A 26,400-nucleotide genomic window follows, 5' to 3' on the forward strand; every position below is an offset into this window, starting at 1 on the left:
GATGAGTCACAGTTTGTCCATGTTTTTGTTCACATCCAACTTCCCTTTACATAGGTTACCCTAGTTGACTTACAGTAAATTCAGGATGCATACCAGATAGAAAGATAACATCTCTGCTTGGCTCCTCCACAAGCTCTAGCATTTACATGAGTTCTGTTCCTCATGGTGTCTCTTATTCTATATCACATGTGGTTCTGCTTCTCTAACTGTACCCTAAGGGACACAAAGTCTCTGAAGAAAGACCCAAGGAAATGATTTTCATGACAATTCTAGATAACTAGTCCAGATTAGTGATGTCAACATCTGTAGGTGAAATTTCCACTTTAAATTATTTTGGGGCAAGCTTTCAAATTTAGACAACTTTATACATGTTCTATATTATTTAAAAATAAAAATTCAAGATGTGAATGTAATAGTGGGAAGTTACTCTAACACCTGCTTCCAAAGGAAATGGAAGGAACTTTTATTTAGAAAGTAATCTTGTCCAGACCACAGATGAAGCAACCACAGGACAACCACTTCTTGTCTGGGGTCTGCAGGTGTGCATTTCAGCTTGGGTCCTGCAGCAGGGGGCCTCTCTTGTATTGAGCTCTGGGGTTTTTGTTCAGCCTCTCCTATTGCTTCAGGCACTGTGAGCTCCCGGAGAGCACAGAAGTACTTAGCAGAATCTTGCAGCTGTAAGGCTGAAATGGTGAGGCTGATGAAATTTTGTGCTTTCTGGAAGTTTGTGGAGTAGCGGCCATCCTTTGTGTTCAAGCCTTTGGATTCCTGACGAATAAGGAAAGTCATCTCTCCACTGGGAGGCTGTTTATACCAAAAAAGAATGTATTCATTCCAACTTGTTTCATAGCGACAGTTTAAGGTGACTTCCTCTCCAACTTGCCTAGATACAACTGGCTGGTCTTGAGTAACTTTCTGGGTCACACCGGATCCTACAGGAAAAATCAGAAAACAGAGAAAAACAGTGAATAAAATAATGGAGGAATTAGACTACCTTAGGACCCAAAGACAAGCCCAGTTGAAATCATAATATGCCTGCTTTCCGGCCATCCCCCTTCCTCCCCGAGTCCATGTGAAGCACCCGGGCCTGTGTGCAGTCCTTTCCCCCTGAACCTTCCCACCATGTGTGGGACCATCCCTACCAGAGAAGACGGAGGCCAGGAAGAGCCAGAGCAGGCTGGAGAGCGGCATGTGGCACGGATTCCACTGCACAAGAGTGTTTTGTTGTGCCTCAGGCTGAGCGTTCAGTGTCTTGGAGTGCCTGGCAGCTCATATACATAGTCCCTGGGTTCCTGTGTGACTCCCCCAGACAGGAAGCAGGGCTTGTTATGTTCATAGACCACGTGTTCTATGCACAGATGAGAAAAAGTCTGGCTCCCCACAAACTTTTACTTTGTCTACTTGTCTTTCCCAGGTCATTATGTTAGACAGATCCTAAAAAAGGAATTGGAAAAAGCAATGGTTTGAGCCAAGGGGAGCTGAAGACTAAACAAGATGGCATACATTGGTAATTATTCCGCAGAAAAATTTTACTAACTTATTGAAAAAATAGGCTATGTATACTTCTTTTAATCTAGTTAATCATCATCATTTAACCTATACTTACTTTTCTCCATTTAGCATCTAATGACTCTTTTTGGTGGTGATTTATTTAAAATTAAAGCATAGTTGATTTACAATGTTTCTTCAATTTTTGTTGTACAGCAAAGTGACCCTTTATTAAAACCCACAGATGTTCAGCTTTCTTGGTGAAAGGCAGTCTTATCCAAAATAATTAATGTATCTCTTTTTTTCTAGGGCTGTACTAAGGTTTGTCAATAAAGTTATCTTACTTAAAAAAATCAGTCCTTCTGACTTTCAGAATCTATTTAGTTGTTTGTGTTTTTATGAAATTATTACAGGAATAAAATATGATTCTTATGAAATGTGACATTGAGCTTTATTTACTGGCCTTTGAAGAGGATCAGGATATTCAGTCCAGTTGCCTCTACAAGTAGAATTGTATTTATTAGATCATGTGCCTTAGAATTGTCCTTATGTCACATTTTCTATCCCTTTGGTCCAAAGTGTTCAGTATCACTTGTGGGCAGTTCATTATTTTTCTCTTTGAAAATAAGGTCAAGATGAGCAGGCCAGGTCTTTCTGTGACACAGTGCTACAGTGCACTCCTGCAAAACATGATATTGAAAGGCTACAAACACTGAGTACATGTCAATACAGAAGTTGGTGACTGAAGTTTTGTAATCTGATACACGTCATGTGGAAAGCAGCTGTCAGTCTTCCATCTGGCTTCACTGTTTTCATGGATGAATTAATATAAAAGAACCAAGGCAAATAGACCACTAGAAAAGAAACTTCAGACCAGGTCTCTAAAATAGCCAATCTTTTGATTTTTGGGGTCAAAAGAACTCATTAATGATTGATGCAGGAGGAGAGCTGATATATAGTTGAGACATCTCCTCCTCTGTCCCATTTCACCTCTGAGAGCTGACAGGCAGCCGACACCCTGGTTTGCAATTATTTGTAACTAAGCAGAGGAAACTGTGAATGCCCACAGCAGCCTGGAGACCAGCATGATGGCAGGATTTTGACCTTGTTGAAATGGACCTGTTTTGAGTTCCTGACAAGTAGGGTGCAATGTCCCTTAGCTGCATTATAGCAGCTGCTTCTGTGCAATTTCTGACTGGATCGAGTCGGAATGTGTTATTATGACATGCAGCTTGGGAGATTTGTCCTGTCCTAAACAACGTTTTTCCTTTCCTCTTGATGTAATGATAAATGATTATGTCTGGTAAAGGACAAGGCAAAGCTTAATACTGAATGTGAGAAGGAGGTCGCATTCTATTACTTAAACTATCCAAATTTAGAAATTAATCTGTGATGAAATATGCATGGCTTATCTGGAGCAAAGTCGTTATGAATCATGCTGTGTTTGCAAATATTCATTCATATTCTGATTGTTCTCTTGCCTCCATTTTTTTCCCCCTTTGGTCTTTTTAGGGCTGCACCTGCGGCATATGGAGGTTCTTAGGCTAGGGGTCTAATCGGAGCTGTAGCCACCAGCCTATGCCAGAGCCACAGTAACGTGGGATCCAAGCCATGTGTGTGACCTACACCCCATCTCATGGCAATGCCGAATCCTTAACCCACTGAGCCAGGCTCAGGGATCAAAGCCACAACCTCATGGTTCCTAGTCAGATTAGTTAAACACTGAGTCAACATGGGAACTCCACCTTGCCTCCAATTTTGATTCTAAATTGCAATATGCTCTCAGATCCTTGGCTTCCCTGCAAAAGCCAAACAAGTAGCCTCCCTTCCCTCCTATTTACCCACCAGAGCATGGGAACTGGTAGCTTCACAACAGCAAATATCGCTCAGACAAATGGCTAACAAAATAGCTTCTGAGTTCTGAAATCTCTCCAGTTGTGTATTGCAACACCAAATGGTAATGGCAGTGAAATCATATTCATTTATGATGTCACTCTACTCTTAACTTATTAGCCGTTGTAGGAAGCAAGAATCCATGGGTCCTTTCATCAGATATTTGGCCATGATTGTTGTCATGAGAGCATGTATACTGTTTGGTGAAATTCTACAGTTCTCATTTTAGTTGTCATGAAGCCAAACCTCTCCTAACATGCTCTTTAATCAATGAAAACATTAAAAACAGTTAACAGTATGCATGATTTCCAAAATAAAAATATTTCTCTTCCTTGACATTGAAGGAATAAATATTCTTTTCCATTCTGTCCTGAAATTTCACCTAATGAAGTCATTTATGTCAAATTATCAAATTTCAAGCATTTTCTTTTCGTTTGAACACCTCACAAAGAAACGTAATGAGAACAACTGAGTTATTCTATTTAGATTGTCCTCAGACTCTCCTTGGTTCCTTTATAGAATCCCCAAACTCACATGCCATAGGAGGCACAGAATCACTATTGAGGTTCCAGGGTCTTCCCTATTGTCGCCGCCACTTACTCCTTGATGACTGTTTTTCTAAAGATGCTGACCACACATTCCATTCTGGGCACTGTAACCTATTTTAATCTTGTCATTTCATTCCAGTGAAATCTGCTCTAATCGTATATATATTCTCCTCCAACTTTTTTTTTTTATTAAACTGTTCAAACTATTAGAAAAAAAGGAAAACCAATTTTGAGAGCCAGGAGGGTTTACATAGTGACACATATATATATTTTAAATTGTTAAACTTTAGTCATCATCATGCTGTACATTACATCTCCAGGGCTTATTTTATCTTAGAACTGAAAGTTTATACATTCTGAACACCTTCACTCATTCCTACTCCCATCCCCACCACTTCTGACAATCACCAATCTGTTCTCTATATCTATGAGTTCTTGTGTATGTGTGAGTGCATGTGTGTGTCTGTCTGTCCACACACTTATGTTTTAGATTCCACATATAAAATGATTTCAAAGTATTTGATTTTGTCTCTCTGACTTACCTCACTTGGCATTATGCCCTCAAAGTTCATCCATGCTGGTAAATGGCAAGATTTCTTTCTTTTTCACCAGTTTCTTTATCCATCCATCAATGGACACTAGGTTGTTTCCAAGCCTTGGCTATTGTCAAAGAGCTACAGTGAACATGAAGCTACAAATATCTTTTTTAAATAGTGATTTTATTTCCTTCAGATATATACCCAGAGGTGGAAATGCTGGATCACATAGTAGTTGTATTTTCAGTTTTTGAGAAACCTCCATATTGGCTTCCTCCATAGAGGCTGCACCAATTCTTAGTTCCACCAACATTGCACAGCGTTCCCTTTTACGACAACTTTTTAAAATTTCTTGTCTTTTTGATAATAGCCATACTGACAGATGTAAGGTGATACCTCACTTGCTTTCTACTTGCATTTCCCTGATGATTAGTGATGTTGAGCATCTTCTAATTCACGTATTGGCCATTTGTATGTTTTCTTTGGAAACTGTTTATTCAGATCATTTGCCTATTTTTAAATCAGATTGCCTTTTCTATTGATTCTATGAGTTTTTTACATTTTGGATATTAACACCTTATTAGATATAATTTTCTCCCATTCTGTACATTGCCTTTTCATTTTGTTGATGGTTTCCTTTGCTACACAGAAACTTCTTAGTTTGATGTAGTCCCACTTGTTTATTTTTACCTTTTATTGCCCTTTTTTTGGTGTCAAATCCAAAACATTATTGCCAAGACTGATGTCAAGAACTTAATGCCTATGCTTTCTTCTAGGAGTTTTATTGCTTCAGGACTTATGTTCAAGTCTCTAATCCATTTTGAGTTGGTTTTTGTGTTTGGTGTAAGATAAAGATCCAATTTTATTCTTTTGCATATGGCTTTCCATTTTTCTGAATATCATCTATAGAAGAGAATTTCCCTCCCCAAGTACATACCCCTGGGTTCTTTTTTGTGAATTAATTGACTATGTACTCATGAGTTTATTTGTGGGCTCTCTGTTCTGCTCCATTGATTTATGTGTCTGTTTTCATGCCAATATCTCTCTGTTTTGATTACTCATCTTTTTATAATATAGTTTGAAATAACAAATTGTGATGCCCTCAGTGTTGCACTTCTTTCTCTAGATTGCTTTGGCTATTTGTGGTCTATCATGGCCCCATACAAACTGTAGGATTTGTACGTTCTATTTCTGTCATGGCCTTTTAAACAGGTATTTCATTGAATCTATAGTTTTCTTTGTGTAGTATGGGTATTTTAACTGTTTAAATTTTCCAGTCCATGAGAATAAAATATCTTTCCTTTTAAATTTGTCTTCTTCAGTTTCTTTAATCAATGTCATATATTTCAATGCACAGGTCTTTCACTCCCTCGGTTCAATTTTTTTAAGGTATTTTCTTTTTGATGCAGTTGTAAATAGTTACAATGCAAACAATGGTTAGTTTGTTATTAGTGTGCAAAAACACAACTGATTTTTGGGTATTGATTTGTAACCTGCAACTTCATTGACTATATGTGTTAGTTCTACAATACATGATGTCTTGTGGGTACATTTCCCGCTGTTAAGCCAAATGATTTGATTTTCTTTACACTTTTTCTGTATTGAAAAAGTGTACATTATGAACTGGGGTAGGACGTCTCTATGATGTTTATTTTAAGTTGAACACATGTTAGTCTATAAGAAAGTAAAAGATTTTCCCAATGGAATTTTTCTTGGCAATTATGTGACCTATTAAGAGTACGCCTGTCAAAGTCGTAGGTAATAAGTGTTCTCTTCTTCTTTCTATAAACTCTTTGATCTTGTCAGTTTTTGTTTCCTTTGCCAGCATTAGTAGGATTGGAGGTGAGTATCTGCAATCACCTGTTGGAACACCACCTGGTGAGGCAGCCCTGAACATTCTTGACACACCCAACTAAGCTGGATAACACCTTTATTGGAGTGATTTTTCTCTTCTTTTCGTTCCTTTCACTTTTTACCTTTTCGAGTCCAGTTCACTGTGGTTACTTATTTATTTTATTTCTATCTTCTTACTAGCTACCCTCCTAGCTAAAAGAGATTCTAGAGCAGAAGGAGATACAGATTGAGAAGGGAAGATAAAGAGAAAAGTCCCAAATCTGTAGGGCCAAAAAGTGTCTGTATTTAAAAGGGTACCAGTGTAGGTGAGGAATAATAAGCAATGTGAATGCCCTGTGGTGGCCTCGTGGTGTGACTGTGGCTGGAGGTGGGGCTGAGCCCCACGGAGGGTTCCTGTACAGGCTGCAGGTGCCTGGGGAGCGCTGTGCTCCCCAGCACAGAGGTACGTGGCTGAGTCTGTGGTCTGGGCAGAGGAAATGTACAATGAGCTGCGGCGTTCTGTAGCGACTGTTGTTGCATTTAATCTTCCATTCTTCTTTGTCCCTGAAGGAATGGAAAACAAGTGGACTAGTCGGCCCCCTCGGCTCTGTTGATACCAATGTACATACTGTGTGGCTTTGGAAAAATTGCACCAGAGCGTGGAGCTGGCTCCTTCTTGGAGACTCAGGACTGGGGGACGCTGCTCCACATCCATCCCTCTCACACCTGTTGAGAAACAGAGAGACAGTCACAGGTGAGGGTCCCTGTAACTTCTACAAACCCTGAAAATGTCCCCAAGATGATGAGAAGGATAGAAAGTGTGCAGGACTTGTCATCCTCCCCCCAACCCCCTCAAGAGTACAGCAGCTGCTCAGTCCTTGAGATCCCCCTGTGGGGCAGCCCCAACTCACAGCAAACCTGGGCCAACAGAAGCCCCAGCACAGGGCGCACCAGTCCCTTCATGCCTCTGCCTTGTTTCTGGGAAATTGTCTCCTTCAGATACACAGCTGAACCCCTGCAGGTTGGGTGTCAGGATTGTTCTGGACAGGTTCCAGTTCCCGCGACCAATCAGCTCACCCTGCAAACTCTGCTCACTGAGGTCACACTCTGTGACACAAAGCCCCACCCTCCAGCCACAAAACCTCTGAGAACACTGAACTTAAGAAAACAAGTATCTTTCCTTTGTAAAATGAAAAAGAGAAAAAAGAAATAAGAAAAAGAAAATAACTAAGATATTCATAGAAATGATCCCTTCAAGATTCTACATTCCCAGAGTTCCCAACTAGTATCCATGAGGCCACAGGTTTGATCCCTGGCCTTGCTCAGTGGTTTAAGGATCCAGCGTTGCCATGAGCTGTGGTGTAGGTTGCAGACGCAGCTCAGATCCCATGTTGCTGTGGCTGTGGTGTATGCTGGTGTTTACAGCTTGGATTTGACCTCTAGCCTGAGAACCTCCATATGCCAAGGATGCAGCCCTAAAAAAAGACAAAAGACAATAAATAAATAAATATTTTACATTCTCTTTACTGTTGTCTTTCACAGAACATGCCAAATCCTTGAAAATAACACAAGCTGACCCCTGGATCTTTTTTTTTTTTTTTTTTTGTCTTTTGTCTTTTTGTCTTTTTGTTGTTGTTGCTATTTCTTGGGCCGCTCCCACGGCATATGGAAGTTCCCAGGCTAGGGGTTGAATCGGAGCTGTAGCCACTGGCCTACGCCAGAGCCACAGCAACGCGGGATCCAAGCCGCTTCTGCGACCTACACCACAGCTCACGGCAACGCCGGATCGTCAACCCACTGAGCAAGGGCAGGGACCCAACCCGCAACCTCAAGGTTCCTAGTCGGATTCGTCAACCACTGCGCCACGACGGGAACTCCTGGATCTTTTAAGTTTCAGTGACTCAGGAGGGTTGTGTTTAGTTCCCACTGCAGACCTAGGTACTGTGTCACCCATAACACAGAAGTACTTGGCCGAGTCACTCCAGTGGACGGATGTGTTCCTTGGGCTGAAGGAGATTGCACTGCTATGAAATTCAGCCTCAAAACCTCTGACACCTGAAACAAGGCTGTTTCTAGATGTGCACTTCCAGAGAAGCTGGAGTTCTTGGTTAGTCTGTTGCTCACACTGGAAGAGAAAAGGTGGGACAGAAGATGAGTAGTTGCCCCTCAGCTCCAGAGGGTCTCCTTCAGGGACAGTCATGGGGCTGTCAGCCTGGGTCACTGAATGGGCTCTCGTGTGTCCTGAATGAAACTCAATGCTGATTCAGTGAACTCAGCCAAAACAGAAAGTCCCTATTCAAAGTTAAACTAGAGCTTTATTCCATGTGTAGACAAGGGAGTACCATGGAACAGTGCTCAGTCAAGAACAGAAGCATCAAGGTGAACACCAAGGTCATGGTGGGGCAGTGAAAGTGGCAGTGAGCTCTTTCTGGAGGATTCCCAACAATCAATAGTCTGAGTACCTGAGGATCTGAACCCAGATTGCTCTGAAGTTGAGGAATGGCAGGGAATTTAGATTTTTTCTTCCAATGGACGTTGTAGGGACCATTAGAGAGAAAGTGTGTCTTGACAAAACTGCCTGCCTCTGGTGTCTGAGATGCTTTACCTGTTGTGTAAAAGATGCTCTCAAAATATCTCTAAACTGTAGGGAAGGAAGGTGTTTGTTAGCTTATATTGATCTTTTACAGAAAAACTATTTTCAATTTAGATAGCAGCGCGCCCTCTAAGGGCCAGATCAAGAACTAAGGAGCAGTTCACAATTTTTTTTTTTTTGATCTTCTTCACCTCTTTCCTACACTTGTATGTAGGGTTGAATTTCAAAGCATTATAATTCTGTACAGAAAATTATTTACGTTTTTAGCCCCTGAAACTTATAAAGTTGGTCTTTTTAAAAGGACACAAAATTATGTATAAAAAATTGGATACAAAATAATTTTCAGAATGAGAAGTAAAACCATAACAAATTACAAATTTTAGAAAACAAATACCACAAATAACGTATATCTAGAAACTATAAAATTTTAGTGCTTGTTTCTATGACATATCATACTTTTGATTTCTATTGTTTGGGTTCCATGCTTTTCAATTGTTTCTTTATATGACAAATAGTTTATAATAGTTCCTATGTAGAGATAAGAAAGACAGTTTGGTTTTTACTCCTAGTATGGTTGATCAAAAATTTTTTTTAAATTTTATTTTTGGCTGCACCCACATCATATGGATATTCCTGGGTCAGGGATGGAATCTCCCTGCAGCTTTGACCTACACCGCATCTGCAACAGTTCCAGACCCTTAACCCACTGCACCAGGTCTGGGATTGAACCTCAGCTCTGCAGTGACCCAAACCAATGCAATTGAATTTTTAACCCACTATGCCACAGAAGAACCCCTTCCCCAATTTTTTTTAAATTCACCGTTCATTTTGGTTATGCATGAAAATTTTTAGATTATAGTCAAATTTTGGGAAATGTCCATCAAGTTACCACGTGCTTCAAGATTTCATTAGATTCCAAATTATCTTATGCGATAATCAATCCTGAATACTATGAACTGATGACACTCATTAACCAGTTAATGGAGCCTGTATCAGTTTCCTATTGCTGTATAACAAATTACCATGAACTTTGTGACTTAGGAGAATATTCATTTATCTCACAGTTTCTGTAGGTCAAAAGTCAGGGCACAGTTAAGCTGGATCTCATGAGGTTGCAACGAAGTATTCAACTAAGGTTGCAGTCTTGTCTGAGGCCTGACAGTCCTCTTTCCAATTTGTGTGGTTGTTGGCAGAAGTCATTTCCTTGCAGGTATAGCTAATCAATTTTTTTTTTTGAGTGATAAAAATAATGTGTATATTGGGAGTTCCTGTTGTAGCTCAGTGGTAACGAAACCGACTAGTATCCATGAGGACACGGATTAGATCCCTGATCCCTCTCAGTGGGTTAAGGGTCCGGCATTGCTGTGAGCTTGGGTGTAGGTTGCAAACGCCACTCAGATCTGGCATTGCTGTGGCTGTGGTGTAGGCCAGGAGCTGTAGCTCTGATTTGACCCCAAGCCCAAGATCGTCCATATGCCACAAGTTGGCCCTGGAAAAAAAAATAAAAGTATATGTTTGAATGTGTGAGAGTTTAAAAATAATCCAAATATCAACTTAAAAGTACCCTTCCATGAACATAAACAATCAAATTTGGTTGTAGCTATTTAGAAATATTACTTTTGGAAAACTGTGTTAGAACCCTAGTTCTACCATAACAAATGATCACAAGATGATGGCTTAAAGTAACAAAGTTGGTTCCCCCGAATCTGAAGGACAGAGATCTGAAATTGAGGTGTTAGCAGGAAACATGCTCCCTCTGAATGTTCTAGGGCAGGATCCCTCCTTGCCTCTTCCAGCTTCTGTGGCTCTGATTGGGATGGAGTAAGCACAGGTAGTTGTAGAAGTCCCAGTAAAGGGACCATAGATAAAGAGGGAAACTTAGGGGACTTTGGGAGATCACTTGTAAGTTAATAAATTGCTCAAGAAAGCCATCAGCACAAGGAAGGCTTGTTTGACTAGTGAAGGGAGGAGAATTGCCTCAGGTCATTGGGTGGGGGATGGGATGAGGCCTGCATTCAGATTCAGACCAAGGACAGGAGTTTGAGGACCACCCTTCTGCTGATTTGAATACTGGATCCCAAGGAGGAGCTACTCCCAGAAAGGAAGAGGTGGTCTTTTCCAACCCCCACTCCCCCTTGGATGATAAAACTGTGGCCCACCGTATCCTTGGGGCAGAGACTCCTTGCCTGCTCACAAGCGTCCTATCTTAATAAATCTATTTCTTGCCTATCACTTTGTCTCTCGCTGAATTCCTCCTGCGTGGAGGCATGAAGAACCTGAACCTCAGTGAGTCCAGATGCTGGGTGAGTGATTCTAATTTAAAACCATGGGTTCAAGTCGCAATCTGGCTTTAGGCTAGGTTCGAGTCCTGGCACGTGGGTTCAAGTCCCAATCTGTGTTCTGGATAGGTTCAGGACATTAGTGCTGTCAATTTCAGCTCGAGGTGTTCCTTGGCCTCTGACTGCATAACTCCAATCCAATCCCCACCTCCATCAAGAAGTCCTCACTAGGCCTTCTCACCTGTGTGTCTCTTATAAGGACACTTGTCACTGCATTTAGGCTCCACCTGGATAATCCAGGATGATCTTATCTTGAATATCCTTAACTTAATTACACTTGCAAATTCTTTTTGTCCCAATAAAGTCCTATTCACAGTCCATGGATTAAGATGAGACATAAATTTTCAGGTCCCACCCTCCAATCCACTATAGGAACTTTAATGTCTTTGAAGTGTTGCCATGTGAAGTATATATGTTAGGAATCTCAATACTTCTTTTAGAGTCAAAAGTGAATCTGGGAGTTCCCATTGTGGCTCAGTGGTGATGAACCTCACAAGTATCCGTTAGGACGCAGGTTCAATCCCTGGCCTTTCTCAGAGGGTTAAGGATCTGGTGTTGCCACAAGCTGTGGTGTAGATAGCACATCCAGCTCAGTTCTGACATTGCTGTGCCTGTGCGTAGGCTGGAAGCTGTAGCTCAGATTAGACCTCTAGCCTGGGAACCTCTGTATTCTCGGGTGCCTCTCTAAAGAGATGAAAAAAAAAAAAAAAAAAAGAACCTGAATCTGAATCACTGCTTAATATGGGAATAGCAGGTTTAGGATGTGCTGGAAAATGAAAATCCTATGAATTAACATGAAGTTCTTTGAAATACACACTATTCAGATAACTTTTTTTTTTTTTTTTTTTTTTCCTTTTTGCAATTGTCAGATAACTTTTGCTTCTCTGGCATGTTGGATTTGGACATCAGAATTGTAGCTAAGTAGGGCCCTGTGGAACTCCTATGCAAAAAAGCCTTTCTGTGTCCCCCATTTCTTTTTAGGAAATAGGTCTCATTCAGCCTCCTTGACCTTACTCAAGTTCCCAAGGACATGTTCAAACAGTTGCAGGGAGGGGATGCAAAGACCAAGGAGAAGCAGTCAAGAGATAATAGTGCACTCTTGGAGTAGGGTCCTGGTTCCTCCTCAAGGAATATAGATAATAATATCTTTGAGTTGTTCCCCAGAACTAAAACCCCCAACAAATGGAAGATGTTAATGAAGCATTCTTCATTCCATGCAGAAGGATCACCAGCTTTGAAAAACAGTGAAAGCTTGCGTCCATCCTAATCCTTACCTGTGGCCCTATTTTTCACTCCCAAATTATAAAACCACCACCCAATCTCTCCCAAGGGGATCACAGTCTTTAAGGCATTAGCCTGCTGTGGATTCTTTGGTGTGGCAAAGCAGTAATGCTGTTTTTTTCTCCTTCACCCAAAACTCTGTCTCCACATTTCTATTTGGCACCGTTGGACAGAGGCCAAGTTTCAGCAACAGAATGGAGAGGAAACTAGAATGGCAATCCTCCATAGTGAAGTCTCCATCCCCGTCTCAAAAGAGCAAGGAGTCTGGAGGAGGAGCACCTGGGGGTGATCTTCATGCAGATCAGGAGCCCTTCTGCACTTTCCATAGAGGGATAAAAACCAGGACAGAGAACTTGCCTTTTCCCAGCTCATCCCATTGTTCTCTGTTGTAATCTATCTCTGAGTCTTGCGGTGTGAAGTAGAATTTGGCTAAATGAAAAGAAAGGGACCTGGCCCTGCCTGGATTTACAGACTAAAAGGAATCTCTGCATTCCTAGAAGGAAACTATTGGACTGAATATCAATATAAGATGGCTCTCAGTGGCTATTATTTCTGTTAGAACAATCATAAGAGTGGTCCTGATCCAAGAACATTTATAATAAAATGTACAAGTATTATCCTGTGAGATTTCAGGCAAGAAATAAATAATGCACCTGAACTGGGCCATGAAGTGTGGTGGTTTGCACACACGGGCCAGAAAAGAATGTTCAGACTTGTATTGGGAGGAAAAGAAGGAAGAGTTTGGAGTTCCCGTAGTGGCGCAGTGGTTAACGAATCCGACTAGGAACCTTGAGGTTGCGGGTTCGGTCCCTGCCCTTGCTCAGTGGGTTAACGATCCGGCGTTGCCGTGAGCTGTGGTGTAGGTTGCAGACATGGCTCGGATCCTGCGTTGCTGTGCCTCTGGCATAGGCTGGTGGCTACAGCTCCGATGAGACCCCTAGCCTGGGAACCTCCATATGCCGTGGGAGCGGCCCAAGAAATGCCAAAAAAAAAAAAAGACAAAAAAAAAAAAAAAGAAGGAAGAGTTTATTGAGCAAGGTGGTGAGGAAGTAGATTTTATTGAGGTAAGAGACACTTCATGCACAGCAGGATGACTTCTTGATAATCAAAGAAGGCGGGCAAGGAGTACAGGATCCTGACTGTTTTTATAACCCAGGGAGAAGAGAGGTCTCATGATAACCCTGCTGACCTGCTGATTGTTTGGGGAAAGAGAGATCTTATGATACACTTGCTGGTTGGTTGGACTTGTATGGGTCCTCCATAGAGGCCTGAGGAGTGGATCACATACCTTTCCTAGTAGGGGGCAGGAAGGAGTAGGACTGGTTGCTCAAGGTAGGGGAAGGGCATTACAATGAGATGGGTGGGGCAGTGATAAGGTTGTGATAATTCTTGTCTTGCCTAGAGGCTTTGAATTCAGTGTCCATGAAGGGACCTTAAAGTCCCACTTAAAGAATGAGTACAATTGTGTGCATTTTACCCAAGTACATGGGAAAAATTCATTCTGCCTAAAGAGAACAGCCTCTGTAAAGGCCCAGATTTGGGAAAGAGCTTAATATGTACACAAGTGGTTAGAATTTCATAGTAGCCGATGTACCCCTGGAATATGTGGTAGAAAAGAGTGAATAACGAAAGTTAAAAAAACTTAGGGGAAATGTGTAAATTGCCTTGTATTTTTTAACATAGAATTTGATCTTTGCAACTTCTAACATTTTTTCATTACCCAAGATGAGCAGGAAGTGATCTGATCACATATATGTTTTATAATAACTCTCTCATGTCCTGTTGCCTTTTTCTTTTTATTTATTTATTTATTTTTAATTTTCCCCCTGTTCAGCAAGGGGATCAAGTTATACTTACGTGTATACATTACAATTACATTTTTTTCCCCACCCTTTGTTCTATTGCAACATGAGTATCTAGACATAGTTCTCAATGCTACTCAGCAGGATCTCCTTGTAAATCTATTCTAAGTTGTATCTGATAAGCCCAAGCTCCCTATCCCTCCCACTCCCTCCCCCTCCCATCCGGCAGCCACAAGTCTCTTCTCCAAGTCCATGATTTTCTTTTCTGAGGAGATGTTCATTTGTGCTGGATATTAGATTCCAGTTATAGGTGATATCCTATGGTATTTGTCTTTGTCTTTCTGGCTCATTTCACTCAGGATGAGATTCTCTAGTTCCATCCATGTTGCTGCAAATGGCATTATGTCATCCTAGACAAAGTTCTTAATGCTATTTAGCAGGATCTCCTGGTACATCTATTCTAAGTTGTGTCTGATAAGTCCAAGCTCCCGATCCCTCCCACTCCCTCCTCCTCTCATCAGGCAGCCACAAGTCTATTTTCCAAGTCCATGATTTTCTTTTCTGAGGAGATGTTCATTTGTGCTGGATATTAGATTCCAGTTATAAGTGATATCATATGGTACTTGTCTTTGTCTTTCTGGCTCATTTCACTCAGTATCAGAGTCTCTAGTTCCATTCATGTTGCTTCAAATGGCATTATGTCATTCTTTTTTATGGCTGAGTAGTATTCCATTGTGTATATATACCACCTCTTCCGAATCCAATCATCTGTCGATGGACATTTGGGTTGTTTCCATGTCCTGGCTATTGTGAATAGTGCTGCAATGAACATGCGGGTGCATGTGTCTCTTTTAAGTAGAGTTTTGTCTGGATAGATGCCCAAGAGTGGGATTGCAGGGTCATATGGAAGTTCTATGTATAGATTTCTAAGGTATCTCCAAACTGTTCTCCATAGTGGCTGTACCAGTTTGTATTCCCACCAACAGTGCAGGAGGGTTCCCTTTTCTCCACAGCCCCTCTAGCACTTATTATTTGTGGACTTATGAATGATGGCCATTCTGACTGGTGTGAGGTGGTATCTCATGGTAGTTTTGATTTGCATTTCTCTTATAATCAGCGATGTGGAGCATTTTTTCATGTGTTTGTTGGCCATCTGTATATCTTCCTTGGAGAAATGTCTATTCAGGTCTTTTGCCCATTTTTCCATTGGTTGATTGGCTTTTTTGCTGTTGGGCTGTATAAGTTGTTTATATATTCTAGAGATTAAGCCCTTGTCTGTTGTATCATTTGAAACTATTTTCTCCCATTCTGAAAGTTGTCTTTTTGTTTTCTTTTTTTTTTTTTTTGTCTTTTTGCTATTTCTTTGGGCCGCTCCCACGGCATATGGAGGTTCCCAGGCTAGGGGTCGAATCAGAGCTGTAGCCACTGGCCTACGCCAGAGCCACAGCAACGCGGGATCCGAGCCGCGTCTGCAACCTACACCACAGCTCACGGCAACGCCGGATCGTTAACCCACTGAGCAAGGGCAGGGACCGAACCCGCAACCTCATGGTTCCTAGTCGGATTCATTAACCACTGCGCCACGACGGGAACTCCTCTTTTTGTTTTCTTTTTGATTTCCTTTGCTGTGCAAAAGCTTATCAGTTTGATGAGGTCCCATGGGTTTATTTTTGCTCTAACTTCTACTGCTTTGGGAGACTGACCTGAGAAAATATTCATGATGTTGATGTCAGAGAGTGTTTTGCCTATGTCTGTTGCCTTTTTCTAAGTAGCCAGTATCTTTCTGTTGGGCACTAGGCTCAGCACTGACGTTCATCACCTCATTCACTTCTCATGAGAGCCCTGTCTGGGAGAAAATATCAATATCCACATTGCAGATATGGAAAAAAACTGAAGCCTAAAAACTATTAAGTTGTTTTTCCAAAGTCACACTCAACAAATGAGTGGTAGATCTAGAAATACAACCTAAGTCTTCAATCTTGAGAACTCCGCTTCACTTTCTCCTTAAAGGAGGATGGACCCAACAGTGAAGGGTTCCAATAAGAATTGAGTGAGAACAGGAGTTCTTGTCGTGGCTCAGTGGAAACAAAACTGACTAGTATCCATGAGGATGCAGTTCGATCCCTGGCCTTGCTCAGTGGGTTAAGGACCCAGCATTGCCATGAGCTGTGGTGTAGGCTGCGGGCGAGGCTTGGATCCTGAGTTGCTGTGGCTGTGGCATAGGCCAGCAGCTATAGCTCCTATTCTACCCCTAGCCTGGGAACATCCATATGCTGTGGGTGCTGCCCGAAAGAAAGAAAGAAAGAAAGAGAAAGAAAGAAAGAGAAATGAGTGAGAACGCACATGCAAATCACCTATTACAACACTTTCTCTAGCTTAGGCTCACAACCAACTACAGGCCATGTACAGCATCTTGGGGAGATGGGAGACACTGTTCATAATTTCAGAGTTTTTCCAAAAGATAAATCTCTGTACTTTCCTGAGGCATCTTTGGCAGTTTACATTCACAGGTTTCATGTATTATCTTAAGAACTATCTATCATTTTTTTCCTATGGTTAAGGAAATCGGTCCATTAAGGTGTTATATTGAGAGATTAGATGGAATATAAATATGGAAAGAGTATACCAAGCAGTGTTTGCTACAACTGCTTATTTGTTTCCTCTGTTATTGAGTCTTGCTCCCACGTCTCAGGATATTTCTACACTACATTAAAGGACAGAGCAGTAGATACAATTTCACTTACCAGAGAAAAAACTCCCAATTTGTGCAATAATTCCAAGCTTTTTTCCCAAGATAGTCTATCACTCTCCTGCCCAGATCATCCCATGCATTGTATTTTTTTTCAGTCTTTTATTTTAACATCTAGCAAGTAGAAGATTAAAAACCATTCAGTTCTGCTGATTCTTCCCATTTATTCAATGGGCAGATGATTCACTGTGGTCAGTAAAGGTAGCTCCTACCTTGTCTAAGTTTCACCACCTCTTAACCAGTGAACACTAGAGGGAAAACTGGGAGGTCAGTGTAAGCATCACAAAATATTTTAGCAGGACACCAGGTGGCAGTGCCTCAGCTTTCATTCTTGCTGCAGGCAAAGTGCTAGAACCTGAATATCAAGGTAGGAAAGTAGATTTAGATAAAGGATTCACAAAGGAATAACACTGAGGAGAGACATGAAGGAATTCAGAGGTTTACCATGTAGACATTTGGGGGACAGCATTACAAAGAGGGGGCACAGGTCTCGATATGGAACATGCTTGGAGAGCTTAAGGAATAATACTTCCTCTTTTTCAGTGTAGCTTCTTATTCTCCCCAGCACGTTTTTACCTAAGAAACTAACTAAAGCATTCAGCACTGTTAACTGGTTAGTGGATGATTATCTCATCTCCTGACCCTGGGGCCATCTGTACCTAGGATTGGCATCTTCTTTTCTAGGTCCCTTTAGGTTCCAGTTTAAACCAGTAATGTCAGCACCACTGAGACATCCAGCCACCCTGTTCTGGGGCCAAGTGCTTCTCCAAATCCAAGTCATTCACTTTGGGAGACCTCTAATGTGTTACACTTTGGCTGACAATAAAAGTTCGAGGTGCTTTCATAGTTAGGAGAGTTACGTTTCATTTCTCAAAGGTTAAAAAAAAAAAGGGAAGAATAAAACCTGCCTTAGAGGGTTTGTGATATTTAAATTAGATAATGAATCTGAAGTGCATACAACAGTGCCTGATGTACAGTAAGCTCAATAAATATCAACTTTCTATTTTCTAGTAACAATGTTTTTTCCTGCGATGTCCAGGTCTGTGATCTATTACTGCTTTTTCTTTTCTCTATATCAGTTCAATGCTGAAAGCTTCTAGAAAATTTACTTAATCACTTATTTTCCTGGAGACAGTCACTATTTCCCCCAATCCTCTTGATGTCCTATTCTCCTAGTACATAGATACACTTAGGGTGCTGCAGGACACAGATGGAATGCTCAGATGAGGATTTATTTTCATTTTCCTAATGAATAATAGCTTTCTTTGAACATTTATTAGCTATTGAATATCATATTTTTCAAGAGAATCTTCAAGTTTTTTTTCCCTACATTTGAGTCCTTTTCAGCAGTATGCATTGCAAATATAGTTTACCTATCTGGGCATTGACTTTCCATCCTCTTAGCAGAAATTTATATCAAGAACAATTTTAAAATATACTTTCATGTTCTTAAGAATCTAGCTTGAAAGTATGGCCTTAGCATTTCTAACACTCTAAAAATGCTTTCCCTGGTAACTTCTATTGCTTGCTTTGGAGAAGTCCATATCAATCCTACTGATGTTCCCCAGAATACCATATAGAAATTTTCCTAGCCTAGGTACAATTATTTCTAATTAAATGGGACTTTGGTTTTGCCTTCAATGCCTTAGAAATTTCTGCCAAAACCACAGTAGTGTACTTGCAGAGTTCCTTATTCAACTTTATGGAATTTCCCATAACATTATTCTTTTTTTAAAAACATTTTTATATGATTTTTATTTTTACTGTACAGCAAAGTGACCTAGTCACACACATATATACATCCTTTTTCTGACATTATCCTCCATCGTGCTCCATCACAAGTGACTAGATATATTTCCCAGTGCTATACCGAAGGATGTCATTGCCCGTCCACTACAAATGCAATAGTTTGCATCTATTAACCCCAGATTCCCCATCCATCCCACTCCCCCTACCTCCTCCTTGGCAACCACAAGTCTGTTTCCAAGTTCATGAGTGTCTTTCCTGTGGAAAGCCTCATTTTGCCATACATTAGATTCCAGATATGTGATATCATATGGTATTTGACTTTCTCTTTCTGACTTACTTCACTTAGTATGAGAGTCTCTAGTTCCATCCATGTAGCTGCAAATTGCATTATTTTGTTCCTTTCTATGGCTGAGTAGTATTCCATTGTGTATATATACCACGTCTTAATCCATTCATCTGTCAATGGACATTTAGGTTGTTTCCATGTCTTGGCTATTGCGAATAGTGCCGCAATGAACATACAGGTGCATGTATCTTTTTCGAGGAAAGTTTTGTTGGATATATGCCCAAGAGTGGTATTGCATTATTCTTATATAAGCAGCTTGTTTTACAGCAAGTCAAGTACAGCAGTGCGTAGAGGTGCTTGATATGAGCAAAGAGGGTATGGAATGAGTAATGGAAGAGGAAGTTATAAACACCAGCTGCAATAATGTGGTCACTTGCAAAACCAGGAACTATAATAGTTATGAATATTAATTTTTCATTTCCATATAGATATATTTATATACATAAGTATCCATAAATACATCCATGTCAGAATCATTTATAATTCTCTCCCACTTGCCTGCAGATAGTAACCTAAGATGTGCTAATATAAGTTAGTCTTAAATCTTGTTACATCACAATATTTAAGACAGAAGATTTTGGAGAGCGTGTGACTCATGTAGAAGAAAAACATCACCCCAAAATGGATAAATCAACTTGCTTTACTCTTTGCAGGAGAGGGTTAGCTTGTTTTGGGTTGAATGAGGAATAATTGTTATCACATTAGCAGGAAGCACAGTTTTGCCGTTGTCTTTATTTGTGTTGTTAAAAGAGGTACAGATGGATACATAGTTAACAAGGAGGCAAGTAAACTAGTTAACAAGAAACTGTAATAGCTTTATATTGTTTCAACTTAACTATGTGGGAATATATTTCTCAGAATTTGCTTCTCTGAATTATTCTAACTTAGAGTTGTCCATGAAAGAAATTTGTGCAAGATTTTGAAGGTGGTTATAATGAAGCTGCCATACTTTTTATGTTCTGCTGCTCTGTGCAGGGCTGCATGGACTGTAGCAGCTCATACATGTGGCTGCTGATCAGCTAGCTCATCCTACTGATGAGTCAACTACTCCACTTCCCAGCAGATCTCTCCCTTATCTTCTATCTTGGACCAAGTATGCGTGTAGCGTGATGGCAAATGCCACTGACTTCCCCCAAAGATCACCCACTACTGTATGACTGAAGGAGTTGAGAGACAGACAAGTTTTAGCATGTCTTTGCGAGTTTCAATTGTCTTCATGGTTCTAGTATGTCCTGATGAGTCACAGTTTGTCCATGTTTTTGTTCACATCCAATTTTCCTCTACAAATGTTACCCCAGCTGGCTGATAGTAAATTTAGGCTTACTACCAGATAGAAAGAGAGCAGCTTTGCATAGGCTCCTACACCAGATCTAGCATTTACATGAGTTCTGTTCCTCATGGTGTCTCTTATTCTATATCACATGTGGTTCTGCTTCTCTAATTGTACCCTAAGGGACACAAAGTCTCTGAAGAAAGACCTAAGGAAATTATTTTCATGACAATTCTAGATAACTAGTCCAGGTTGGTGATGTGAGCATCTGTAGGTGAAAATGCCACTTTAAATGGTTTCGGGGCAAACTTTCAATTTTAGACACCTTTACATGTATTCTGTATGATAGTTTTAAAATAAAAAATTCAAGAAGAGATTGCAATAGTGGAAAGTTACCCTGAACACCTATTTCAAAATGAGATAGAAAGAGATTTTACTTAGAATTAAATGTTTGATCCAAACCACAGATGAAGCAACCACAACATGACTATTTCTTGTTTGGGGTCTGCAGGTGTGGAGTTCAGCTTGAGTCCTATAGCAGAGGGGCTCTCTATTATTGAGCTCTGGGGTTTTTGTTCAGCCTCTCCTATTGCTTCAGGCACTGTGAGCTCCCAGAGAGCACAGAAGTACATTGCAGAATCATTCAGCTGTAAGGCTGAAATGGTGAGACTACTGGATTTTTGTGCTTTCTGGAAGTTTATGGAGTAGTGGCCATCCTTTGTATTTTGTCTAGAAGAATCCCAAAGATTAAGGTAAATCATCTCTCCACTGGGAGGCTGTTTATACCAAAAAAGGTAGTAAGCGCTCTGAGATGTTTCACACTGACAGTTTAAGGTGACTGACTCCCCAACTTGACTGGGTACAACTGGCTGGTCTTGAATAACTTTCTGGGTCACACTGGATCCTACAGGAAAAATCAGAAAACAGAGATCAGTAGCGAATAAAATAATGGAGGAATTAGACTACCTTGGGACCCAAAGACAAGCCCAGTTGAAATCATAATATGCCTGCTTTCCTGCCATCCCCCTTCCTCCCCAAGTCCACGTGAAGCACCCGGGCCTGTGTGCAGTCCTTTCCCCCTGAACCTTCCCACCATGTGTGGGACCATCCCTACCAGAGAAGACGGAGGCCAGGAAGAGCCAGAGCAGGCTGGAGAGCGGCATGTGGCACGGATTCCCCTGCACAAGTGTGTTTTGTTGTGCCTCAGGCTGAGCGTTCAGTGTCTTGGAGTGTCTGGCAGCTCATATACATAGTCCCTGGGTTCCTGTGTGACTCCCCCAGACAGGAAGCAGGGCCTGTTATGTTCATAGACCACATGGCATATGCACAGATGAGAAAAAGCCTGGCTTCCCACAAACCTTTACTTTGTCTACTTGTCTTTCCCAGGTCGTTATGTTAGGCAGGTCCTAAAAAAGGAAGTGGAAAAAGCAACTAGTATTAATCATTTGAGCCAAGGGGAGCTGAAGACTAAACAAGATGGCATACATTGGTAAATATTCCACAGAAAAATTTTACTAATTTATTGAAAAAGAATTAACTACAGGCTATGGACCCTTCTTGTAATCTACTTATTCACCATTCATTTAACCCATACTTACCTTTCTCCATTTAGCATCTAATGACTCTTATTGGTGGTAATTTATTTAAAATTAAAGTGTAGTTGATGTATAATGTTTCTTCAATTTCTGTTGTACAGCAAAGTGACCCTTTATTAAAACTCACAGATGTTCAACTTTCTTGGTGAAAGGCAATCTTATCCAAAATAATTAATGTATCTCCTTTTTTTTCTAGGGCTGTACTAAGGTTTGTCAATAAAGTTATCTTATTTAAAAAAATCAGTCCTTCTGACTTTCAGAATCTATTTAGTTGTTTGTGTTTTTATGAAATTATTACAGGAATAAAATATGATTCTTACGAAATGTGACATTGAGTTTTATTTACTGGCCTTTGAAGAGGATCAGGATATTCAGTCCAGTTTCCCCCACAAGTGGAATTGTATTTATTAAATCATGTGTCTTAGAATTGTCCTTATGTCAAATTTTTCGATCACATTGGTCCAAAGTGTTCAGTATCATTTGTTAGTGGTCCGTTATTTTTCGCTTTGAAATAAAAGTCAAAATGGGTATGCCAGTGCTACAGTGCAGTCCTGCAAAACATGATATCTAAAGGCCACAAACGCTGAGTGCATGTCCAAACCACGGACATTTGTAAATGAAGTTTTGTAAACGGATACACCATCACGTGGGCTGTAGCTTTCAATCTTCCATTTGGATTCACAGTTTTCATGGATGAATTAATATAAAAGAACCAAGGCAAATAGACCACTGGACAAGAACTTCAGACCAGGTCTCTAAAATAGCCAGTCCTTTGATTTTAAGGTCAAAAGAACTCATTAATTAATGAGTGATGTAAGGAGGAGAGTTGATATACAGTTGAGATATCACCTCCTCTGTCCAAATTCACCTCTGAGAGCTGACAGGCAGCCTGGCTTGCAATTATTGGTAGTTAAGCAGAGGAAACCATGAAAGCTCACAGCAGCCTGGAGAGCAGCATGATGGCAGGATTTTGACCTTGCCGAAATGGCCCTGCTCTGTGCTCCTGACGAGTAGGGTGCAATGTCCCTTAGCTGCGTTATAGCAGCTGCCTCTAAAATGCAATTTCTGGCTGCTTCAAGCCTGTATGTGTTAGGAACACAGGTTGGGAGGTTTGGCCTGTCTTAAACAGTGTTCTTTTCATTGTGATGTAATGATAAATGACTACGTCTGGTAAAGGACAAGGCAGAGCTTAATATTGAAGGACCTGTGAGAAGGCGTTTCATTACTTAAAATTTCCAAATTAAGTAAATTAATCTGTGATAAAATCTGCATGGTTTATCTGGAACAAAGTCATGAATCATGCTCTGTTTGCAAATATTCATTCATGTTCTGATTGTTTTCTTGCCACCAATTTTGATTTTATGGTGCAATATGTTCTCAGATCCTTGGCTTCACTGCAAAAGCCAAACAAGAAGCTCTTACCTGTCTTCCCTCTTAGTTACCCACCAGCCCATGGGAACTGGTAACTTCGCAACAGCAAATATCGCTCAGACAAATGCTAACAAAATAGCTTCTGACTTTTGTAATCTCTCCAGTTGTGTACTGCAACACCAAATGGTAATGGCAGTGAAATCATATTCATTTATGATGTAACTCTACTCTTAACTCATTAGCAGTTGTAGGAAGCAAGAATCCATGGGTCCTTTCACCAGATATTTGGCTATGTTGTTGTCATGAGTGCATGTGAAATTCTACAGTTCTTATTTATTTAGCTTTTTAGGGCCACTTTATGTGGCATATGGAATTTCCCAGGCTAGTGGAGAAATTGGAACTATAGCTGCAGACCTACACCACAGTCACAGTGACAGCCAGAACCAAACCGTGTCTGCGACTTACATCAGAGCTCACAGCAATGCCAGATCCTTAACCCACTGAGCAAGGCCAGGGATCAAACTGGAATCTTCATGGATACTAGTCAGATTCATTACCACTGCGCCACAATGAGAACTCCAAATTCTACAATTCTTATTTTAGTTGTCATGAAGACAAACCTTTCCTAACATGTTTTTAATCAATGAAAACATTAAAAACCTTTAACAGTATACATGATTTCCAAAATAAAAATATTTCCATTTCTTAACATTGAAGGAATAAAAATTCTTTTCCAATTTATCCTTAAATTTCACTCAATGGGAGTTCCCATTGTGGCTCAGTGGTTAACAAATCCGACTAGGACCCATGAGGTTATGGGTTCGATCCCTGACCTTGCTCAGTGGGTTAAGGATCCTGTGTTGCCATGAGCTGTGGTGTAGGTCGCAGACGTGGCTTGGATCCTGCGTTGCTGTGGCTGTGGTTTAGGACAGGGCTACAGCTCCGATTAGACCCCTAGCCTGGGAACCTCCATATGCCACAGGAGCGGCCTGAGAAATGGCAAAAAAGACGAAAAAAAAAAATTCACTCAATGACATCATTTCTGTCAAATTACTAAATTTCTAGCATTTTCTTATGAGGTGTTTCAGCACTTTGTAACAAAACCCAAATAAGAGCAAATGAGTTATTATATGGTAGAATTTCCACTGACTCTTCTTGGTTACTTTATAGAAATCCCCAAACTTACATGTCATATGAGACACAGAATCACTACTGTGGTTCCTGGTCTTCCCTATTGTCCCCGCCACTTACATTCTTGATGACTGTTTTCTGAAAATGCCAACCATGAATTCCTATTTGGGCACTATGTCTTATTTTAATCTTATATATTTCATTGCAATGAAACCTATTCTACTCAGATATGCATTCTCCTCCAAATTAGCTATTAAGCTGCTCAAACTAGTAGGAAAAAAAAATAAGCAAAACAAATTTTGAGAGCCAGGAGAGTTTACGAAGTGACATGTATAAATATTTTTTTTAGTTTAAACTTTAGTCATCATGTTGCACATTTTATCTCCAGGACTTATTTATCTTATAACTGGAAGTTTGTACCTTTTGAACACCTTCACTCATTCCTACTCCCATCATAACCACCTCTGACAATCACCAATCTGTGCTCTGTATCTATGAGTTTGTGTATGTGTGTATCTCTCTGTCTGCGCTCTTGTGTTTTAGGGGCCACATATGAATGATTTTATTCAGTATTTCACTTTGTCTCTCTGATTTACCTCACTTGGCATTATGCCCTCAAAGTTCATCCATGCTGGTAAATGGCAAGATTTCTTTTCTTTTCTTTTTTTTTTTTCACCGCAGTATCTTTATCCATCTGTCGATGGGCACTAGGTGGTTTCCAAGTCTCAGCTATTGTACATGAGCTGCAATGAGCATGGGGCTACAGATATCTTTTTTAAACAGTGATTTTATTTCCTTCAGATGTATACCCAGAGGTGGAAATTCTGGATCACATAGTAGTTCTAGCTTTAAGTTTTGAGAAACCTCCATATTGGCTTCCTCCATAGAGGCTGCACCAATTCTTAGTTCCACCAACATTGCACAGCATTCCTTTTTTCTACAATTTTTTTCTTGTCTTTTTGATAATAGCCATACTGACAGATGTAAGGTGATACCTCACTTGCTTTCTACTTGCATTTCCCTGATTAGTGATGTTGCACATCTTCTAATTCACGTATTGGCCATTTGTATGTTTTCTTTGGAAAATGTTTATTCAGATCATTTGCCTATTTTTAAATCAGATTGCCTTTTCTATTGATTCTATGAGTTTTTTATATATTTTGGGTATTAACACCTTATTAGATTAAATTTTCTCCCATTCTATACATTTCCTTTTTGTTTTGTTGATGGTTTCTTTTGCTACACAGTAACTTTTTAGTTTGATGTAGTACCACTTGTTTATTTTCACCTTTTATTGCCCCTTGTTTTGGAGTCATATACAAAACATTATTGCCAAGACTGATGTCAAGAAACTTAATGCCTATGCTTTCTTCTAGGAGTTTTATTGCTTCAGGACTTATGTTCAAGTCTCTAATCCATTTTGAGTTGGTTTTTGTGTTTGGTGTAAGATAAAGATCCAATTTTATTCTTTTGCATTTGGCTTTCCATTTTTCTGAATATCATCTATAGAAGAGACTTTCCCTCCCCAAGTACATACCCCTGGGTTCTTTTTTGTGAATTAATTGACTATGTACTCATGAGTTTATTTGTGGGCTCTCTGTTCTGCTCCATTGATCTATGTGTCTGTTTTCATGCCAATATCTCTCTGTTTTGATTACTCATCTTTTTATAGTACAGTTTGAAATAACAAATTGTGATGCCCTCAGTGTTGTACTTCTTTCTCTAGGTTGCTTTGGCTATTCGTGGTTTATTGTGGCCCTATACAAATTGTAGGATTTGTTTGTTCTATTTCTGTGAAAAATGCGATGACCTTTTAAACAGGGATTTCATTGAATCTGTAGTCTTCTTTGTGTAATAAGATTTTTTTTTTTCCTTT

At 40.2% G+C, this 26,400-nt stretch overlaps 2 protein-coding genes and 1 gene segment (V, D, J or C); all 3 read right to left on the minus strand.

The window, feature by feature from the left end:
- LOC102166266 (uncharacterized) overlaps positions 1-26,400 on the minus strand; it is a 565,109-nt gene that overhangs the window by 457,024 nt on the left and 81,685 nt on the right.
- LOC102160313 (T cell receptor delta constant) overlaps positions 1-26,400 on the minus strand; it is a 660,440-nt gene that overhangs the window by 373,881 nt on the left and 260,159 nt on the right. For 2 of the 18 annotated variants that reach the window (XR_014810869.1, XM_084969260.1), the window contains exons 1-2: positions 1,143-1,249; positions 631-932 (exon numbers count right to left, since the gene is read on the minus strand). The exons of 14 other annotated variants lie outside the window; for them this stretch is intronic. Coding sequence is in view for 2 of the 4 variants with exons in the window: in XM_084969260.1 (XP_084825386.1) it covers positions 631-932; positions 1,143-1,191 (351 nt within the window). In the remaining 2 variants the exon portion in view is untranslated. Of the gene's footprint in view, positions 1-609; positions 933-1,142; positions 1,250-26,400 lie in introns of those variants that run through there. 2 more of the 18 variants (XR_014810866.1, XM_084969257.1) reach the window with 1 other exon arrangement.
- LOC110255268 (T cell receptor delta variable 1-like) lies at positions 19,870-21,651 on the minus strand. The segment is given in 2 exon segments: positions 19,870-21,331; positions 21,542-21,651. Coding segments are annotated over 2 exon segments (510 nt in total).

The sequence above is a fragment of the Sus scrofa genome, chromosome 7 (assembly GCF_054392235.1).
Source record: "Sus scrofa isolate SSC_HxYL_T2T_F1_AM1 chromosome 7, Sscrofa_HxYL_maternal_Yorkshire_Landrace_v2.0, whole genome shotgun sequence".
Classification (NCBI taxonomy): Eukaryota; Metazoa; Chordata; class Mammalia; order Artiodactyla; family Suidae; genus Sus; species Sus scrofa.